This window comes from Varroa destructor, unplaced genomic scaffold (assembly GCF_002443255.2).
Source record: "Varroa destructor unplaced genomic scaffold, Vdes_3.0 BEIS01000007.1, whole genome shotgun sequence".
Lineage (NCBI taxonomy): Eukaryota > Metazoa > Arthropoda > Arachnida > Mesostigmata > Varroidae > Varroa > Varroa destructor.
Genome location: NW_019211460.1, coordinates 26,463,598 through 26,483,787, shown reverse-complemented (window position 1 = coordinate 26,483,787; position 20,190 = coordinate 26,463,598). Strand labels below are relative to the sequence as shown.

The window sequence follows — 20,190 nt, the reverse complement described above, 5'->3', positions numbered from 1 at the left end:
GTTCTCTAGTAATGCAGTCATTGCTGTCACATATACCGTCACCAAAGCCTTAGCCTTAACTAATTAATAAAAAGCTGCAGGTATTAGCTTCGTAGCGAATTTATCAGACAACGTACTTCTAAATACTGTTTAATATCCAAGACTACTTAATCAATATAGACAAAAAACAAAACCCTAACACAAGCGTCTCCATATAAAGGTTGTGTGTGTGGGGGGGGGGGGGGGGGGTAGCCTTAGCGGTTCGTTTCTCTCATACAAGCTTTGAGAGTCTGTGTTCTTCGCCTCTTGTTGTTACACTTTACGTACAGGCGAAGTTTATCTAATAATCTGTATCGCAGTACCCCTCTAGCAGCTAGCTACCGACATATTGCATGTGCTGGTTGGTCTTTTACGGGTCGTACGGTGTGTCTCGATACCGAAGTGCGTCACTTGGCGTCATCGTTCCTCACTAACTCTTCACCCGCTGGCAATTTCGCCGTCTTGCTTCATCACAGCACCTCGCCCGAGACACGGCACTAAGACAAAGCACCTGGCGCTCGTCCCCTTTACTGAGGAAAGGCCCGTTCACTGGGTATCATTTCTGTTACTCTTCCTGTTGCTATAGTCGTAGTTGTGCCTCAATCGGCGGCCGTTCCTTCGAGCGATCGGACTTGCTTCGAACGAGCAGGCCAGATCGTCCCTGTTCGAGGGCTACAAGCGCAGTCCTCGTATTGCTGGCCGAACGAAGCCTTTTTCTTCCGTTCTATTGCAACCTAGCTATCTGCTATTACCTTGCTCTCCTCTAGCTAAGAAACTGAACTTGAACGCTCAAAATTTGTTGGGAATGAATAATAGTAGTAGCAAGAGTTGTAATAGTGTGTGTGTGTGTGTGTATGTGGGAAGGGGGCTAAATTTCTATGTCGTACGTCAATGTCCTCACTCATTCTTACCTACGTCGCGCAGCAGTTCTATAGTCCTGTAATGCTGTAAAGCCACGCTGTTCTGTCTTCCTCAACCTCTCTGCCTCGCCGCATAAACATCTCTTTATTGGTTATGCCCCCGCCGTTCGAAATAGGGTCCCACCGAGAGACATCGGTGCCCTGCTGTATCTCGTCCTTTTCACACACGTAAACCTGCAGATTTACACAGGCATAAGCGAACGCTCCTGTACTGGCTTCACTGCCACTGGCGTCGCCGCTATCGCGACTGAAGATCATAACCTGTGAGAAATCTGCAGCAGATGGTGCTCGCTTAAACAATGAAGAAATAATATCTGCCCCATGAAGATCTCGCACAGTGCCGCACTATGCATATCGCGTCGTATAGCGTAAATCAAGATTACGCAGAGCACCGCTACAGTCTATATCAAACTAGTTTTTTATGTGTACTTTATTTCTCGTAGCGTTTACAAGCTTTAGCCGTGTGATCCGCGTACGAAGTGTTGAAAGCAGAACAATCTCTATATATGAACCTGTGGGTTGCGCATGAACCCTTGATCTGCTAATTGATTGTGTTCGGTTTTTAGCAAATAACATAATCAGTATTGCCCAGTCGACCGAAGTAACAACTATCATTGTATGTACGCACGCATACACATGCACGCATAGGGTAAAATCAAAAGTATTTGTAGTTCATCCGTCTAAATACTTTCGGCATACATTTAACAGTTGTGGAAAACGTCACGTGCACGGCGGAGAAAAGGTTTTCACTTGAACCAAGGCGTTCGGGAGCGACAGGTCGTGATGATCATTCTGCAATGATTAGGAATGCTTCACGTAGTTTAGGCGTCTGTTACTGTACGAAGTCTACCGAAGTCAGAGCTACTGAAGTTGAATATTGTGCGGTTGAAATCATCATGCAGCTGTCCAAATTGGGAACGAATGTTCTCATCTGTCATCGGTGAGATTTCAGCTGCGATGTTACGCGTTTACAAGCGCTAGACACCACTGCGATGCGTGGGATGCTAGATCATCTGCTCTGCAGCATTTGGAACCAGCCACACATTACCGGACATTCGGCCCCTCTATAGATTGCAGAGTAATTATTATTTAAACGATTTGCACACAAACGTTGCAAATGTTAGAAGGACGAAGATAAAGTAAGTTGAAATTGAGGTTGAGCAGAGATCACCGCGCTTCATTGAATTTTATGATGTCTGCGTCTCAATGGGGACAGGTGTTCTAGATGGCTCTGATGATGCGTCGTAGTAAAATAGCGTACGGATGCGCCTGCACGATCGATACATTATAAAACGGATCTGTGCATTATGAAAACAGCCCAGGACGGATCCTGATTTTAGCATATACACGAACATGGAGGATCTACGCTCGCTCCATGTCTTCAACAGCTTTGAAATATCTAGGTGATATTGCTTATCTATATAAGCATCTTAACATTACGGTCAAAGACAGACCCTTTGCTTCGGTAAGGTTTTTTTTCGGTAAGGATTTTGCTCTATATCATTAGAGCGGAAGAGAAACGTTCGTTTCAATCATTAACTTATATTTGAGCTACGTTTATGCCGTCTTATGTGTTTCATACTATAGATCATGGATAGAGCTGAACGAGCAAACTGCGTATCCAATGCCGAAGCTTATATTAATTCTAACCCTATTTCAACCTATCTACATTATTACTGCTATAACTTTGCCAAGCACAAGATAAACTTCTATTCTATAAAATGTACCTGGCAACATTTTTCAGATATCATTTGACAACTGCATCCTCGTATACTGAACAGATCTGGGTCAGATCGCGAGCGATAAAAGTGCAAGCTTATTCAAAGGAACTTATCCGGAATAAGTTCGAAATTACAACGCAGCCGTGTAAGTTGAGCTGAATGATAATGTGAACATGACAATATAACGAAAAGTTGCACTCGAACCGTCAATGTTTTGATAGCTTTGACTGAGATAATTATTAAGCGCTAGCCAATTATTTACTAGAAGTTTGTTAATTAATTAAAAATTTTATTGGGTAAATTAGCTGCTCAAGCATGTAGATGGGTTACTGGAACGATGTTAATCGGGAACATCGTATAGCTATCTAAAAATTAATTGAACCTACTGAATTGAGTATTGGCTACTACAATCAAATCGGTACATTTTTTTTAATAGTAGAATGTTAAATTAATTATTTGACATCCTGCCAATCATATGAAACCCATCTTTCATGGGGGTGGTATCAAAGCTCGCTTTTCCTGTTCATCACACATCACTTTCTTAATTGTCACGACGGACGTTCACCCGCTTGGTCGCTTGCACATTGCCTCAAGGTCTTCATTATGGTGATGATACTTTTCGGTACCTTCGACGTGTTACACTTGCGGGGCTTCGTTGAGCCCCATACGTCGAAGCTGAAATCGCTATGGCTTTATGCTTAGTTATCCTGGTGTTGTCGTAAGATACGAATACCGTCACCCCGAGCAGATTTCTCGACCGCCTACTTTGTGTCCTTATAGCGACCGATGTACCAATAACAACCGATGATATGAACTGAACGCCTGTTTGTCGGTCCGATATAGGCACGTACAGGGAGCTAGGGAATCGTCTGTAATGTCATGTAATAGGATGAATATACATTGGCCGATGCTCGTCGTAGGACGCGACAACTACATAAGGCATCCTTGCGGGTACCCGATTCGTCGTGAAGCTATGGCGGGGCCGGTTGAAAACACAGGTAGTAATTTGGCATCGTCATCTATGTCAGCGTCAGCTATAGCAGCTGTAACATCGTCATCGGACAGCGCTTCCTGAGACTCTGGGAGGACGGTCGAAATAGAATAGAATCAGATGACAATGATACGGCAGCTGAAAATCAAGAAATACTATGGTTTTGTGGTTGTGTTGCCTTAAATATTCGACTTCGGCTGTTTTGTATAAACTGACGTATGCGTGAACGAAAGTTCAAACGACATAAAAAAGGGTTAGGTGCAGAAGTGCACCAAGGTGAAGACAAATGAGGTGTGAGATGAAATTGCTGTACTCCTCTCCTGCTGGAGGGCGTAAGAGAAAGAAAGGGCGGTCAGTTGGCTGATCTAGCGGGGGTTTTCGATGGTTTTGGTTTGAGCGGCTTGACTAGTAATGGAGTGAGGGAGACATGACGTGTTTATACGAGAAACGTAATAACGTCTAGGCAGCTAAGGACTAAAAACATAACATAAAAACCATTCGTACGATAAGTAAACAGCCTGAAATCGTATCGTTATGTCGCATGGCACATTTGGTTTACTATTATTATTTTAGTTTTTTTTTATATTTAGTCCCGCTTTATATTTCAAACGGCCTATGTGCCGCTACCTAGCACTACCGCTTTAGCAGTATTACTGGCAATGAAAACTCCGAACAAAAAAAAAAGCTTGAAATTATAGACAACTATAATAAGTTGCATTTTTAAAATCATGATGAGGTGTTTGCTCACAACGACTAAAAAATCAGCGGTCTTAAAAACTTCATCGTTTCAATATTTATGGTAGCAATAATAGCTTATAGGGAAGTAAGCCCTGCTTTCACTCGAGCGTATCTTTGATAACCGTCTTTGTTGATATTATAGATCTGACGTTTACGCGCCTTATTGCTAATTCATGCTAATGTTGCTTTACTATTTAACCAGTAGAGCTTCTTTGCTCGGGCCGGGCCATTCCGACAGACAATCCTGTGCCAATCTTTGCCTAGAAGTTTTTCCCAGTTGTCATTTCTTGCCCCCTTCATTTGTATCGTTAAGGCTGTTATACGCATACAAGAAAGCAAGATATGGTTGGTCTCTCGTATTACGCACACGTTTACATAAAATCAACTGTTCCCCAAAAAATCACGCTCAAGAGTCTGTCTATATACATATGTATATATATATATATATATATATATGTAGTTGGAAAAAAAGGAAAATGAAATAAGACATTATTCAGAAAGCCACAGTATGACAATATATTTGCTAAATAACTTATATTGTTGCTTAAATAATGATTCAAAATCCACCCTTTTATAGCTATTTTATTTAAACAATGAAAATTACAAATAAATTAATTATGATATTTTAAATATAAGTTACCCATACGCCAAACAATTATTATTCGTATCGGGTGATAAATTACAGATTTCGTGTATTTAACAGGAAATATCAAATTCATAATAGCTATAATCGGCATTTACATACATATAAATTGCATAAATATAGTGATCTCAAAGCATTTGGCGGTTAGTGTGGACCGCCACTGAGGCTTCGGCCACAGTCTGTGCTACACACGAGCAGTATACTTTGTCCTAATAAATGTAGTACGTTTTTGACCCGTTGATCTTCGTACTTTCCGCACAAACTCTCTTTATGTTTTTTTTAATCCATCTCTGTCGCGATCGCGTGGGTATCGCAAAGAAAAATAACAAAAAGCGAAGAAACGGCGTCCGCCTCTGCCCCAGCGTCGAGGCAGGTGGCTGTCAGCCAGTTACCACCTGCAGCATCGACTCCTGTCCTTCTTTCCGTCCCACCACAGCGGAGATTGAAAGCCGAAGGTCGACAATAACAACTATCGACAATGTCATAAGTATCGGGGCGTCGGAGCGGCTGGAGCACCGAAGACGCTGATGAGGCTGGAGCCGCTGCCGCTGCCATCGCCTGCTCAGACAGTATCGAGTCCATCGCCGTCACCGTCAGCACGTGTAGCGCTGAGCTTTTCTCAGCAACTACTACTACTACGTAAATGAACCACTGTAGGTCTTTGTGGCTACAGCAGAAATCTGGGGTCGACTTGCGGCAGTTTCTCCATCATTCAAAGTCTACCTCGTCGAATGTTGTATCGCCTGTGATAAATAAATCATTCGGACCTGCTGCCATGGTCGGACCGAGTGAGCCTGCTGCAGTCAGCCTGTTTGCCGAGCCGGCATCGTCCTTACGGTGTCGTGTGCCGAAGAGTTTGTCGGCCGGCTGGCCAGCCGCCGGCTACGTGCTCGATGCAGAAGCAACACTAGCCCTATCTATCTGCTACACGAACAGGTAGACACGGAGAAAGTTCGTCTTCGGATAGTTCAGCGACGGCCAGAATTATTCTTCACGGATATTTTAGGCCGGCACGCGAATTGCCTGCCGCTGGTGTGCCACCACCTAAATATGGCTGTGTCATCGATAATGGCCAACCAAAGTGGACGGACGTTAAAAATAGGAAGCTGTGCTTTGAGACGTATTCGAACAGAATCAATCGATAGCAGCACACTTCATTTAAACTACAATAGTAAAGTGGGTCGGCTGGGTCTGTCGTCGTAGTTATCGCTCGTCGGTTAGGCTTGCTGAGGAGCTCCGAAACGTAAAGGCAATGGCGGTGGTGGACGACACTGCTGGTCAGGTCCCGGCCAGTTTGCTTGCTACGTAGCCGGTCGCCATTGGATGCTGGTTGCCGCTGGTGTTTTTCGCTTGCATAGGAAAAACCGATGCCTACGCGTTGTCGCCGCGATCAGTGGCTCTCGATGCTGCCTTGCGTCGATTCGGCTGTGTGGTCTGTCGGTTTAATCAACGGACGGCAGATGGTGCTTTAGCTGCTCTGGGATGCACCACAAAGGCGTCGACTTCGGCCGCCCTGGCGCCCTCTTCTGGTGAAGTGCGTGTTAAGTAGACAGCAGGGCTGGGCAGGTAGGTCAAGTAGTGACTCTTTTAGCTATGGCTTCTCAATGTGTTTTCGTGACTAATCGTCTTCTAGATGATACTGTCTATGTGTGTGGTTGTGTTTACGGGTCTGCACGTATAGAAAAGTCCGTTGGTATAGCTTCTCCTTTTGTTGAATCGCTAGAACAATGAAGCTGGTTAGCACCTTTCTATGTCGAGGCTAACGTCTATGTAAGGCACGGTAGGCACATGGCATACGACCAAGTGCTTGTCTCGCACTCGCGTATGAGGAAGGACTCGAAAACATTAACGAATATGGAGGGGGACGGGGGGTCGATGTCGATACTAAGTCGATGATTGAACCAAGGTCGAAATCTGGAGCGCTGGGCGGCTACAACATTTGAAACAGATTTTATTGAGTAGTTTCGTGTGCCAACTATGAAAATGGGCAAGGGATGCCTTATAGTCGCTACCCCAGAGACCCGTTTGCTGGTCCAACAGTAGAGGCCGACAGAACGGCTTGTTATAACCAATTGGTATACGTGGCCACAAGCTATTCCGGTTGGCCGTTATTCTTGTTTGGCTATTTGAACGATTAGCCAGTTTGTCTTCTTCAGCGCTGGGCCGGCGCGTCTCGGTCGAAGTTTATCTCAGTGGTTTTAATATTATTAGTTTTAATATTATTTAACATTATTAGAAACCATGCCGAGTCTTCATGGCTGACGTAGCAACAAGTGGCCCCTGTCCATAGGTGACCATAGTTTTGGAGCTGTGCACAAGAATCTTTACCTGTTTGCTACTTTGCGATCGACTTGGTTGCTTGGTGGGCCATGCTGTACAACATGCATTCGATATTCTAGTTCTCCATCACGCACATATACTGGGGCACGAATAACAGTCACCTTAAGGATAACGACAAAAGAACTGAAAAAAGCTGCTGTTGTTGTTGTTGTCTGCCAAAACCTGCACCAAGATAACCACGATGCGCGATGCTGCACTTATCTCACGGGCCACACGTCTCATCTATGACAGAAGACGGCTATGGAGCGAGTCGAGACGGTCTGTGCGGAGACAATGTAGTTGTCGGCCTACTTACTACGACCGTTTGGAAAAAGCAATTACACTTACCATCGACATAGGCTCCTATTTTAGAGACAAAATCTGCATGCCGCATCTGACCCCTGTCCAAAGCTTCCCCGGAATAGCATCACAACGTGCAGGCCTTGCCTGGCAACGGTAGGGATTATCAGTTGTTGGCAACTTCTTGACGAAACTGCCGAAACGAAAGGGCCAACAAGCTGGGCAGCAATCCTATTTAGCATTTACTAACGATACTATTGGACGGCACCCACCTAGCTGGTGAAACGTTTCTCAAGTCACAACAGAAACGTAACAATAAACGAGGGTATTTAGGAATCCAGCAGGATGACGTCAAATGACATAATAAGTTGGCAAACGTTTTACAAAGGTTTATTTAAATGCCACTGTATTTATATTTTTTTTTGATAAAGTATATTTGTACCTGCTTATAACACATACAGCTGGGAATTTTCGTGTAAAAGTAAAATCTTTTTCCCTTATTCTTCGTTTAATTCGCGAGCTTTTCGCATTAGCTGCTTCAGTTCATGCATTCGCCTCTTGCAAAGTTTATAATACCCGAACCCCTTAATTTAATCTAAACGTGTTTTTAATCTGCTCAGTCGCGCAATGTCTCTAATCTAGACTACGGTGAGCGAATATCTATGTACTCCTCTTCGAGCTCATTCTCCTACTACGTCTGTTTGTAGGCCAGAAAAGAACCTTTACGTACCATTCATCAGTTCGGTATCAAGCCGGTAATATCGGACCATAACGCTTCCCCCCTTTTCAGGTACACTGGATATCCATTACAACGATGTCTAACAATATAAGACAAGGGGCTTCCCATCGATGTTTCTCACCGGTAATAGCAGCGGTATTATAGTCATAGCAGCATCTGAAGTATCAGCCGAAGCCGCCGCAGTGCTAACTATCATTTGCCCCGCCTCTGCCCGTCTCCGTTTCGCGTCAAATCTTTATTCGGCTCCTCAAGTTCTGTAGCACCAGCTGCCAATCAACAAGCCAACCTCTATTAGCTCTCGCATTCAATCTATTATAGCGAGGGCAATTACCTCAGCTGTCCTCTGCACACATCATTGTTTCTACATCAGTTAGACAGAAAACGTAGAACACCCCATAAGGTGTAAGTACCGTCCGCTTCTCCATCTACAACTACCACTATATATGTATGTTTCATGACGATATTTTTATCGTGTTCTGTAGCCGGCTTCCCATTGTCGCTGCCCCTGTCCGTTGGCTCTAGCAGCCGCTAGCTTCATTCACGTTACCGCAGCGATTATTACTATTACTGTTGTCCTTGTTGATGTTGTTATTGTTACTACTGCGATTCATCGGCTTGTTATTCTTCGTCTTATTGCCCAGATTTATGAGAAGCTCTACGCGTACACGTGTAGCGTTGCTAACTCTGCTTGAGGAGAAAAACACGAAAAAGGAAAGCAATCGTTGGCTAAACCAGATTTGCTAACTGCCTGCGAGTGGCAGGCGGCCCCCTATAGTGTAAAACATGTATGACATGTGGGGTCTGCCGCGGCGTCGCGTTTCGTGTCGCCTCGGTGCCCCCACCGCCGGCGTCCCGTTAGCAGCTGTCGTAATGACGTGAGCGAAGGACAACAGAAATGGTAGCAGCGACCGGTTAACGTGCAGAAGACCAAAAGGCAACGGCTGTTTGTTCCCGATGTACGGCAGTCGCTGTATCGCGGTGACAGGATTTTGCTTATGGGGGTGATGCAATCGGCAAGCCTTCGGTGTAAGTGGTTTAGTCCTCTGAACATGTTCCCTCTTTCTTGCCCCAAGCCACTTACGTTCATATGCGATGCCCACAGATTGGCTAATCGGGATACTATCTGTGTGCCAGTTTTTACAAAGTTCACCGCTAATGTAGAATAAATCTGGTTCGGGTTGGCTGTAACAATTTCGCCTGAGCTTCCGTCAAACGCATAGCAAACGTCGGTCGGTCGGTCGGTCCATAATGGCGAAGACTTTGTCGACTATTGCTTCAATGAAGAGAGGGTCACCACCACCCCTGAACAGGGAAGGGGAATTTTTCTTTCGCATTTACTTGCTCCCTGAACTTCTTTTCGACTCTTCGCGTCGCTAATGCTTGCCGCACCTGTCACAGCTGCAGAGCGATGATTCACGAACAGCATCGAGCCGCTCAGATCACTTGAGGGCTACTCCATGGTCAGAGGTGAACGAGATCAACATTGTTTTACAAAAGCGCATGGACATCTATGCGTTTGCTGCTACTGAAAAAACAGGACCCTAATAAAATACACCTATTGTGCTAAGATGGGTTTTGTGAAGTTTACCACAACTTGTCCAAACTGACGAAGAAATGATCCAAACATGATAGCTGACTGACTTTACGCTACGACGAGCTAAAAAGCCGCATGACTGTTTTGCGCAATAATTATCCTACGCTTCATTAGCAGTAGATATATGCGATTAAGCCAGCTAATAGAAAATTGTTACCTTCTGTTATCCCAGGCAAGCTTAATGTGATTTTTCGCTATTTCTCTACTATGGCCATATAAGATCATTCATACCCGCTTGAAATAAACGAATCGATCCTCTACCAACTGTGGTGACCTTCACTGGCATTCGAATTAAAACGAAGGGTTTTTCTGTGAATCATTTGATGGCTCTGTATGGGTACGTTGCAATTTACCATTTTCCAGTTCGACGCACAGCAGAGATGCGAATCGTTTCGCGATACGACTCGAAAGACAGCACCGATTCTCACGGCTCTTCCCTGATGCCCGAGGCAATGTTTCTCTAACTCACCGTCTAGCCCCAACAAACAGGTAGGCTAAAAACCATTTATTGCTACTGGCGGTGGGGGGAGCCGGGGGTGCTGCTACACTGGCCGTTCATATAAACACTCATCTTCGCTGGTGCCTATTGGTACCATCTCTGAGATAATAGTTTTTTCCTTAACTGAGTTGCTCGCACACTTTTGAAACGAACGTTTTTCTATCAGACATCTACCCCGCCTTGAGAACTTTTTGAAAAGCCATCTTCTATTGCTTTGTAGGTGTCAAAGCACTCGTTGGAGAAATCAGACTCCCAGTTTCACCCGGTCAGCAAGTCTTTGCCGAGAACATTTTAATACGTACTATGTATTTTCACACTCACTGAATGACCGTTAGGCCGCGACGTTAATGCCCAGGGCACCTTTAAGCTAAGACCAGGTACGGGGGCTGGCGCAGTTTTCTCAGCTTTTCGTGTCAACCCTACTCTAAGCCTGGCTTGGAAGGCCCGTCGCCGTGGGCCCAATTTGATGTGAGGTGAAGTAAAATGCGAATGGATCATCTGGTTCACTCACTGTTCTCGCTCAGGTGACCTCAATAGCATCAGCATCAGACAGAAACGGCCATCTTCATCTTCTAAAGATCTTCATGAAGATTCCTAACACTATCCGGCAGCAGCGGCAGCGGCGGCGGCGGTGGTGGTGGTGGTGGTGGCGATGTTTTCGTATCTTTCCCCTACGAATTCTGCCCCCACTTTATTTTATGGGTTCTTCTTTCCTCGTTGCTACTCGCTGTTCGTCTTTCAGTTTTGTTCTCATCACAGGTGCGCGGTCCGACGCGCGGCGGCTGCTGCCTCTGGGTAGCGACACGTCTGCGCTGTCGCCGCTGCTGTTGACGAAAATACACCTCTACCCCAGTAACCTCGGCTTTGTCTACTTTTACTGATACTAGAACTTCAGCAACAGTCACTACTATAACTGCCAAGACTAATAATAGATATAGTGATGAATGCAGGCGCGACGAGCCGAAGCTGTTGTTCTACAAGAATACACATTAGCCTCTAATTCATACGCCATGGCAGGACGCTGCCTGCTGCCCAGGCCATAGCCGCTGTGACGATGTTCAGATCTCCATTGAATGATAGTACGGCTTCCTACTCTCAATCCACCGTGAATCTAGCGAGTCGGAATAATCTTAATTTTCAGTCACTCACTGGTAGAGCTCTTCCGCCTTCTTCGATGTTCACAACGATCAAGCGGCTGAAGACGACAGTGGACAACCCAGAGATAATCTGCAATGCCCCTGGCGGCACCTGTGCCATGTCGGTTGTACCGTACTACTGGCGTGTAGTTGTATAGTGTCCTAGCACAGGATTGACCTCAAGGTAACCGGCAGCCGTGGGTAACGCGGCACTGAGCGACAGAGGCGGCATTACCACTATCAGCGTCAACAATAACAACAGCAACAGCAGCGCCAAGGGCAGCAAAAGAAAGAACATCATGCTACGTTACTGGCAGACGCGCACATGCAGACAGACACACAGCGACACATATATGCACATACATAATATTAAGCACGCATATCTATGTGTGCCTGAGCAAGTGCGTACGTTAGAGTGTCTACTTTTTGTTGATCGTGCCAGTTTAAATACGTTTGTAATATAGCTGCTTAGCGACGTGGCTATCACATCGCTCGACTGGACTTCAGAGGCGATTGTTTCTGGGTAGTGATGGTCGCCTGACTGCGGCGGCGTACGATAGCGAAGAGAAATATGAAGTCATACGAGAGAAAGAAACTAAGATATGGTCGTATTAGTTCGTATCGCAGAGAGTATTCACAACGTACATAGTGCGTTCAACGACGACAACGCAGTGGTTGATTTTATTCGGCTCTGTTTCTTTAGGTTCTTACGCTGGGGGCTGATAACGCATTAATCATACCGTTACTAGCAATGATCTTCATTACCGATGAGGATACACAGGTGAAGATGGCGGCAAACTCACTTCTGCTGAGCGAGCGATGATAGAAGTATTGTGTGTATGTACAGGTGTGAGTGTCATCAATCGAGAGGGTGATCGTTCCTTTGATATTCGTAGTTACTCAATGAAATGATGGTGATTGTACGATGCCGTACTACGAAAGCTGGTCTCAGTGGTGACGCATTATCTACGATTGTCATACCGCTATGACAATAAAGGCGTTCTACTATGGGCATGAGTAAATACCATCAGAACTGATATCACCAGTACGCCAGGATGTCGGTTTGGACCACGGGTCAACGTCAAGTGTCTGGGGCTAATTTGTCCTGTAATGCCGGTGCCTCTCTGCTATCGTCTGCTACCGGTCTGACCTTAGCTACTAGCTGATCTAACGGCTCCACTTCGAAGCCACGGAATCGTATATCCGGATGGAATTATCATTGTAGATTTATCGAGAAATGTAACAGTGATTTTACGCAGGACAAGATGCATATCGAAACAAGAAAATATAGGTTTTTGTTGCGGCCATGCGGCACGTTCGTCTGGCACGCCATCTTCGCTGTATACAATGGGTAACCGCATGCAGGACCAATTTTGAAATGTAAAGTAAATAACTATGGATAGCATCTTACTCGTATTGTGACATGAACAGGTGAAATGTCACAAGACTCACAGTATATCGAAAGGCGCGGCAGTAGTTAGCGGCTACTACCAACTAGAGTTGTCTAATAGACCTGTCTGTAGTACCTTGACCTGAGTCCAGCACATACGACCGACTTTTGAAAAAATAAACCTTCAGTTGACTAAAGTATTGAGAAGTATCCTGGAGCCATAGCCGATGACATATGAAATGATCTTAAGAAAAGGAATCCGAAAACAACCGCTATACATTGCCATCTCAGAGCAAAAAAATTACCATTTCCTCTCTCATTTCCTTATTAACACAGCTCCCAGCTTTAATCTTCTAGAAGCTAGCTAACTGATATATTACATTCCGCTGAAGCATCAATAGATGTGGGGACCAAGTTTATAGTCAGCATTAAGTGTTTTCCATCCGAGTACGTGTAGCTTGAATTGATTTATATCGTTCGTCAACTCTTTGACTGGGGTAATTATGCTTAACCGGCTTCTTTTACTTACATACATTATTCGCTCGAGAAAGCAACAATCAGATTTACTCCCACTTGACGGTTGCTGTTGTTGCTATTACTGTTGAAGTCGACTCGCCGGCCCAATTTTTTTTGGGTAAAAAGATCATTACATATTTCTAGCTTATCTCCTGATGGCGGTTTTTGCTAGCATTGTTGCCTGTCTGTTCACACTCCAGTATTCGTTCATCCGACAACACTGACACTGTTCATTATGCCACAAACCGTTGTGAATAGGTTGAGTCGTTTCATATTGGGCTCGACCGACTTAAGTGGGTGCCTCCCGAGGGGCAGCCCTAACCTGTCTTACTACGTGCACAGCTCATGGCCGCTCTTCGGCCAATTGCCAGGGCCACTTAGGATCACTTGCCCGACTTAACCTCTGTCTGCGACTCCAGTCACGGATCGTGCTTGCCCCACCTTACTTATAGTCTGCTCTTTGACTCCTCCGTAACGCGCTGCGTTTGGTCGGATTTCATGCGTTTACATCTGAGCTCCTGAAGACAATGAAGATGCATTTGGATTTCCTTGCTACGTTGATGTGTACCCTCCCAGAGAAAAGCTGCTATACTTCCCGGCGATGGTCACTTGCTTCACTAACTAGCACCCCGATGTGTCACGAAGAACCGTTGCAAGCTAGAAAGAAACGAACAGATAGACACTTGCTTTTCAGTGGTGAGATCACCTCGATAAAGATACACAGTTCAGTATGCCCGGCAACTTCAAATATAAAACTCGATATTGGATTAAATTGTCGGCTTAGTACTGGAGGCCTGAGATAATCTGTGTCTGCTACACGCTCGTGAACGTACGCTAAAAGCTGCCAGATGAGTTGTATCTATAACTAACCAGGATCTATTCGTGTTAGCCGTACTAGCTGGTTTCTATGATGTGTTCTGTGCTATAAAAGCAAATTTTTTGCATAGAAAGTAGAGTTATCCCATAATCTTTAGATATTTAACTAATTGATTTCCTAGCCCCCCTTTTTTTTTTTCTAAATAATAGCAAGGAATAAGCGTACACAAGCTGGAAAAAAAGCCAAATTGTCTTCCGTTCTTACATCGTCTTCGCCACGTACGTGTGACGGTATGTCTTAGAGATTGCAATAGATCTTTAGCAATGATAATATTCACTACAAGTCTTGTATATAAAGAAATGCATATATATATAGCTAGAAACAACTGCTTTGTCTTTATCAACGAACGCGAACTCATGATCTGCCCAGTCTGCGCCAGCTCCTTCTTTGGTGATTGGACTTCCTCCCACACCGACCGTTGAGTGGGAATCCTGACCAGCTGAAAATGGTTTAAAGATGGCGAAACCAACCTGCTTGACGTACGTAAGCTAACTATCGAAAGCACGGAGTATAGGCACAAACACTTTCTTCCTTTCATTATCTTTTTCGTTGGTACTATTCATGTTACTGACGCTGTCGTCGTCGTCAATGCAGAGCTTCCGTCGCTGCTATTTACATCGGTTTCGGTGGAGACGGTGGTAGCGGACGCGTGGGTCTCCAGCACAATGTAGTAGCCGTTACTGTCCGTAATACAGCAATGCCGCTTCACTCTTCAAAGACTTAGTTGAAGGCGGTGGGGGCAGATGTGTCCATCACCTGGACTCGATTAGACCTTCTTTACATAGTATAGCTTGCGTTGACAGATATATCCAGCCAGGTTCGATGTCATAAAAAGGCACACAAAAAGTAGACGCATGTCACCAAAGCGGAGTCACCGGACGGATAAAGGGAAAAGCCGAATACAAAAAAGCAGTATTATAGTAATAACAGAAACAGCTCTATGGGTGTCAACAAACAAAAAACAAAACCTTTGTGGACCGAAAGACAGTCATAGCCTGTGAGCGCTACTAGCGAGATAAACGAATGCAAATAAGTACAGTTATATATGCGAGCAAATATGATGTTGATATGTTGACAGAAAGTAGGAATACAGGGATAACAATATATTGATATTTGGCATTGGGCGAACGTAAGGCTAATTTATTCAAAGGTAGAAGTGGGCTGGGCTTTTTACTGGAGACTAGCTGATCAGGACCTTTTTCCTACAATCACTTTTATCGAAGGTGGTACTACTGTTGCTATTTGCATTGTGTGCTCCTAAACGTCGGCGCCGTGAGACTCTGCAGAAAACCAATAGCGAACGACAATACAACGTTCTACAATACTGTATTACAACGTAAGCGGATAGTTGTGTTTTTGAACGCTGCGCAAGCAACCTTAAGACTGGAGTGGGTAAATGCCTTGATGTCCTAATCATCGTGGGCTGACTCCATACGACAGAAGCTGAAAATAAATGGGGGCCGATGTTCGTTGGAACGTCAGCTTTACGAAGTTGAATTACGTCGAGTGTGGAGTGAAAACACGGATGATGAAAGTAGTCCTTTTTGCGATGTCCTTCCGCTTAGCTATCGTTCGTTGCAAGGAATATTTCGGCCGGGTCTCTACGCTGAAACCAACAAATGACGACAATAAAAAAAAAGAGTCGAATAAAGTGTACTTTGGACAACAATAGCAAGAGACATATTAGTTACCAGATATAAAATAACTAACTCATCTGCACAATGCGGTCACTATTAGGACGTTGAAACGATTCTTCTTTACAGCTATGGCAATCCGCTGCAAGATAATTACTACCTTTATGCAGCTCGTAATATAGATACACAGTTAATTTATGTCAGCTCATCTTAATATAGAAGTGTTACCAAATAACTCACTCCACCAACAAGTTCCAACCAGCCGATTAACTTGTCGTACAAAAAACTGAGAGTAAACTGATGCTCAACTTTCGATAAGACCAACACCCTTAGACTAGCAGTAATCAATATAGCCTTACTATGATCATAAATGATTTCCGTTCGTCGCATCGTGTACTCATCACTGATCTCTAACTGCCATTCATATAGCGTTATGAAAAGCAAGGCGCTCCTATGCGCATCGCAACAGCCATTTCGCTGTACACATGCATCCAAGTGTGCTTCGACTTAGGTGTACACGTTGAAACTGTGTCTCTGACGTTCTATGCACGCGTCCGATACCTCAACCTTCGTACTTCACACAGCAACGGCTACTGGCATCCGAACCGGTGGCGAAACGTGAATGTGCGGCGTGGGCGACACTTCGAGGCGGTCTGAAAACCTTCGGGCCCGGTGTTCGCCTTCAGCTGCTCGCGTTCACCTTCGTCTCCGCAACGACTCTGTCAACTGTTCAGACGTCTGTTTCTGTCTAGCACGCAGTGTGTATGCTGAAGGAAAGTCTACTTAAAACCTAATGAAGTCTACAAACTATCCCACTGTCTTTACCAGCGAACTATAAAAGGAACGCATGTCACTGGTTGACTGGCTCGTCGTAATTTTGTCGTCTTCGCAACTCGCGACAGGTAGCGCGCCTGCAAATGGTGGTCGGTACTGCTAACAAGTCTAATGCCGTAGCGTACATAAGGTTGGGCCTATTCCAACAGAAATCGTTAAGAGGGAGAAATCAACGGAAGTTTAGAAAGAATACGAATAAACCCAGCAGGCCAAAATCTATTTGGGCTAGTTTACAGCCAATCCGCAGAGAAAAATAGGCCACTCTTCGTTCGCCGCTTGGCGAATATCCACGCTGATTTCTTTTGCTTGAATGATTGGCCAGTACAAACTTATAGTATTGAGAGTGACGGAAAAGTCCTAATTAAAGGGACAAATGAAAGTGAAAGAACGGCCAAGCAAATAGAATTATTATTAATGAGAATTTGTTCTGGTTATCGATAGTCCCAGGTGGTTAACTAAATCATACATACAATGTGTGAATAATATGTATATTTTTTGTGTATTACACATATAGATACAGATACGCAGGATACGTTCGTAGGGCTAACGTAATTTTAGGGTAACGTAAGTTTTCGAAGGATGTGCGCCGTGTTCACTCTAAAACAGACGCTTTGTTGAGCAAGTCGAATTGAAAAGCGTCCGATGTAAGGTGACAATTGTACATGTAGGCCTAAGCACTTAACCCTATTTACAAAGTACGGGTATACGGGTACAAAAGCTATATTCGCCTATTACATAAATCGTCTTGAAGGGAGCGCACAAAGAGAAGTGCATAGGAAAAAATCTTATTAGCCCTACAAAATCAAAACGTCGTTGACTGTTATTCGGTGTCGTTTATTTGCCATCCCAGATGGTCATGATGGGGGTCGATTATTGAGAAAATGATCTCGTTGCGGAGATACCATCTATGTATCTTGTCTAGTTTCAAATGTGCCGCCTTACTAATGCGTAGGCAATACAAGCGTCAATTCTTTCATAGAAATCAGTGGTTTTTTTCCAGTTAGTGCTATGTGTGTCATACGTGGGTACTTCTCAAAGATAGCACTGCAAACTCAGATAAACACTGCATGGCTGACGCCTGAAGGCGTTCCATTGGAAGGCTTGATTGAACAATGTCTGTATAAACTCGTGGTCGGTGGCACAGCTACTGGATATCTCGTCAAACTGGTCGAGGCTTAAGGTATATGGCATGAAAAAGATCTCTGTCGGATTAATTCGAATCAATGCGTACCTACGAAAAAAGGATAAGGCCCTCTCTAGGTGTATAGGCTTCACTGTCAACATCGCAAACTTGATCCTCCGGTCACTTAAAACCGTCTCGCTGCTATTGCTCAGCCTTATATTCATATATATGCGCTTCCCTCCTCGCGTGGCGACTCATTTTTACCAGACAGACTAAAGCTTTCAGCTCTAATTCGACAATGGGTCGCTACAACAGCGACGTCATTATCAGACGTCGGCGCTTGTAATCAGGGTGTCATTATCGGAAATATGGTTATTGCATCATGAAATCAACGCATTTGTCTTCTCATCTGTAATTTTATGTGCTAGTCTGCTTGACGCTGCCGCTGTGATTGATGCTACGGTGATCGTTGAGTCTAACTACGTCTGTGACATCGGTCTCGATGATCGGACAGTCAGTCGTTGCCCTAACAAACAGCTGCAGATAAACGTACGGAACAAAGGCACGTCAGTGCGTAGCTTAAGTACGAGCGTACGCAGAGGTCACCTTCCTCGTTGATCTACCAAAAAGAAAATAGTGAAGAATGAAATAACAATATTAAATAGGCAAAAGAAAAAAAGAAGGCCGCACAATTGAAATTCGTCGGGTTTAGTGCACATGGGCATACGCGATCGGACATTGATCGCCGGGTGGCCTGTTATTGCCTCATGTAGAGGTAGAACCCATCACAACACTTCGGAACACTTCTTGTGCCGCGAGAGTGCGACGACAAAGTGGACACTAAAGCAACTATATGGCCGCTTGCTCGCTCAAAACGGGGTCGCACGGCCTTCCTCGAACTCTTTTACTTTCCCCCGGTGCGACTGGTAATCGTCGTTAACGACAAATCACACGTTGGGCAGTTGTGCACAGCCGATGTCGATACGTCTACAAGCGGCTCGCGGAGTCCCGATTACGCGAGCCACCAATTAGCAACTTGGCTATTGCTTGAAGCACGTCGACCAGTGGACGACTGCGAGCAGTCGTTCAAACGACAGAGAAACCCTAAGGCCGTTGGAAGTGGACGATGAAAATGGCAGTACTAATGCTGCTGATGTTCGGCTCGGACGAGAACGGAATACACTGCGATAGAATCAACGGCGCAAGGTAGAAGATCGGACCATGGATTGATTGCCTTTGGACCAGCGTACGGAATCGGGTGAAGCTGAACGATTTCAGCTGGAGCAGAGCCGACCGAAACAGAAAAGACGTCGGAGTGACCAATTGGTTGACGCTGTCTACGTCGTTGAGTTTTGCCAGAAGTTCGAGCTTCTGCTCGAGTTCCTAAGAGAGAAACGCGAAAATTATTCCTTGACGAAATCACCTGCGCTGTTATATGCAGCGCGGCTGAAACGTGAGCAACCAGAAAAGCAGTGAATGATTGTTACATAGCGTAAAGACAACTACACGATTTTTAGGCAGGCTTTTTTGGTGGAAATGTTTGCCAGTTGCTTCTAAGAAGGCTTCGGTAATAACGGCAGCTTATATTAGGAGAAAATTTCTACCCTAATCCTCGTAGCGCATAAACTGGTAACTGCCCAGCCAGAAGCTTCTACAACTCTGTTCATCGTCAAGATGATAAAACATTTTAATAATTGATTATTTTATTGATATTGTTAGATTCCTGGGGGTGAATAAATCATCTTTAGCCCAATAATATGTAATATCCACGTCGCACTGAATAACTATGACTGATATGGACACTGTGTACAACGTTACACCGGACAAAAATTAGTTAAGGACCTAAAAGGTCACACGAGGTCTAGGCGCTTTGCTTCTGTACACATGTAGGTCGTAGGCTATGTATTATAAACTTTCGAACTTGTCTTTATAAAATACTTAATTCTAGTTATTTAAGCTACCAGCCCGTTAATTGTAATTCATTGCGATTGCACCCAGCCGTGTACCCGTTATGCTTGGCCTCCACCGATATAAATATATAGCTTGGTAATTAAACAATGAATAATATGGCAATATACAGGAGATCTTTTTGGAAAATCTAATCGGCTTCATGAACGTATGTCAACTAAGGAAGTATAGTTGACAAGCTGCAAGCCGCGCAAGTTCAAAACAATGTTACACTTAGCAAAATATCACTA

General features: G+C 44.6%; 1 protein-coding gene across 20 annotated transcripts in view; it reads right to left on the bottom strand.

The window, feature by feature from the left end:
- Window positions 1-4,952: 4,952 nt before the first annotated feature.
- LOC147754502 (uncharacterized) overlaps window positions 4,953-20,190 on the bottom strand; it is a 25,251-nt gene continuing 10,013 nt past the window's right edge. For 10 of the 20 annotated variants that reach the window (XR_015316983.1, XR_015316969.1, XR_015316975.1 and 7 more), the window contains one exon: window positions 4,953-16,007. Coding sequence is in view for 2 of the 20 variants with exons in the window: in XM_086974769.1 (XP_086830895.1) it covers window positions 16,003-16,007 (5 nt within the window). In the remaining 18 variants the exon portion in view is untranslated. Of the gene's footprint in view, window positions 16,008-16,394; window positions 19,439-20,190 lie in introns of all 20 variants that reach the window. The other 10 variants (XR_015316987.1, XR_015316973.1, XR_015316979.1 and 7 more) reach the window with 2 other exon arrangements.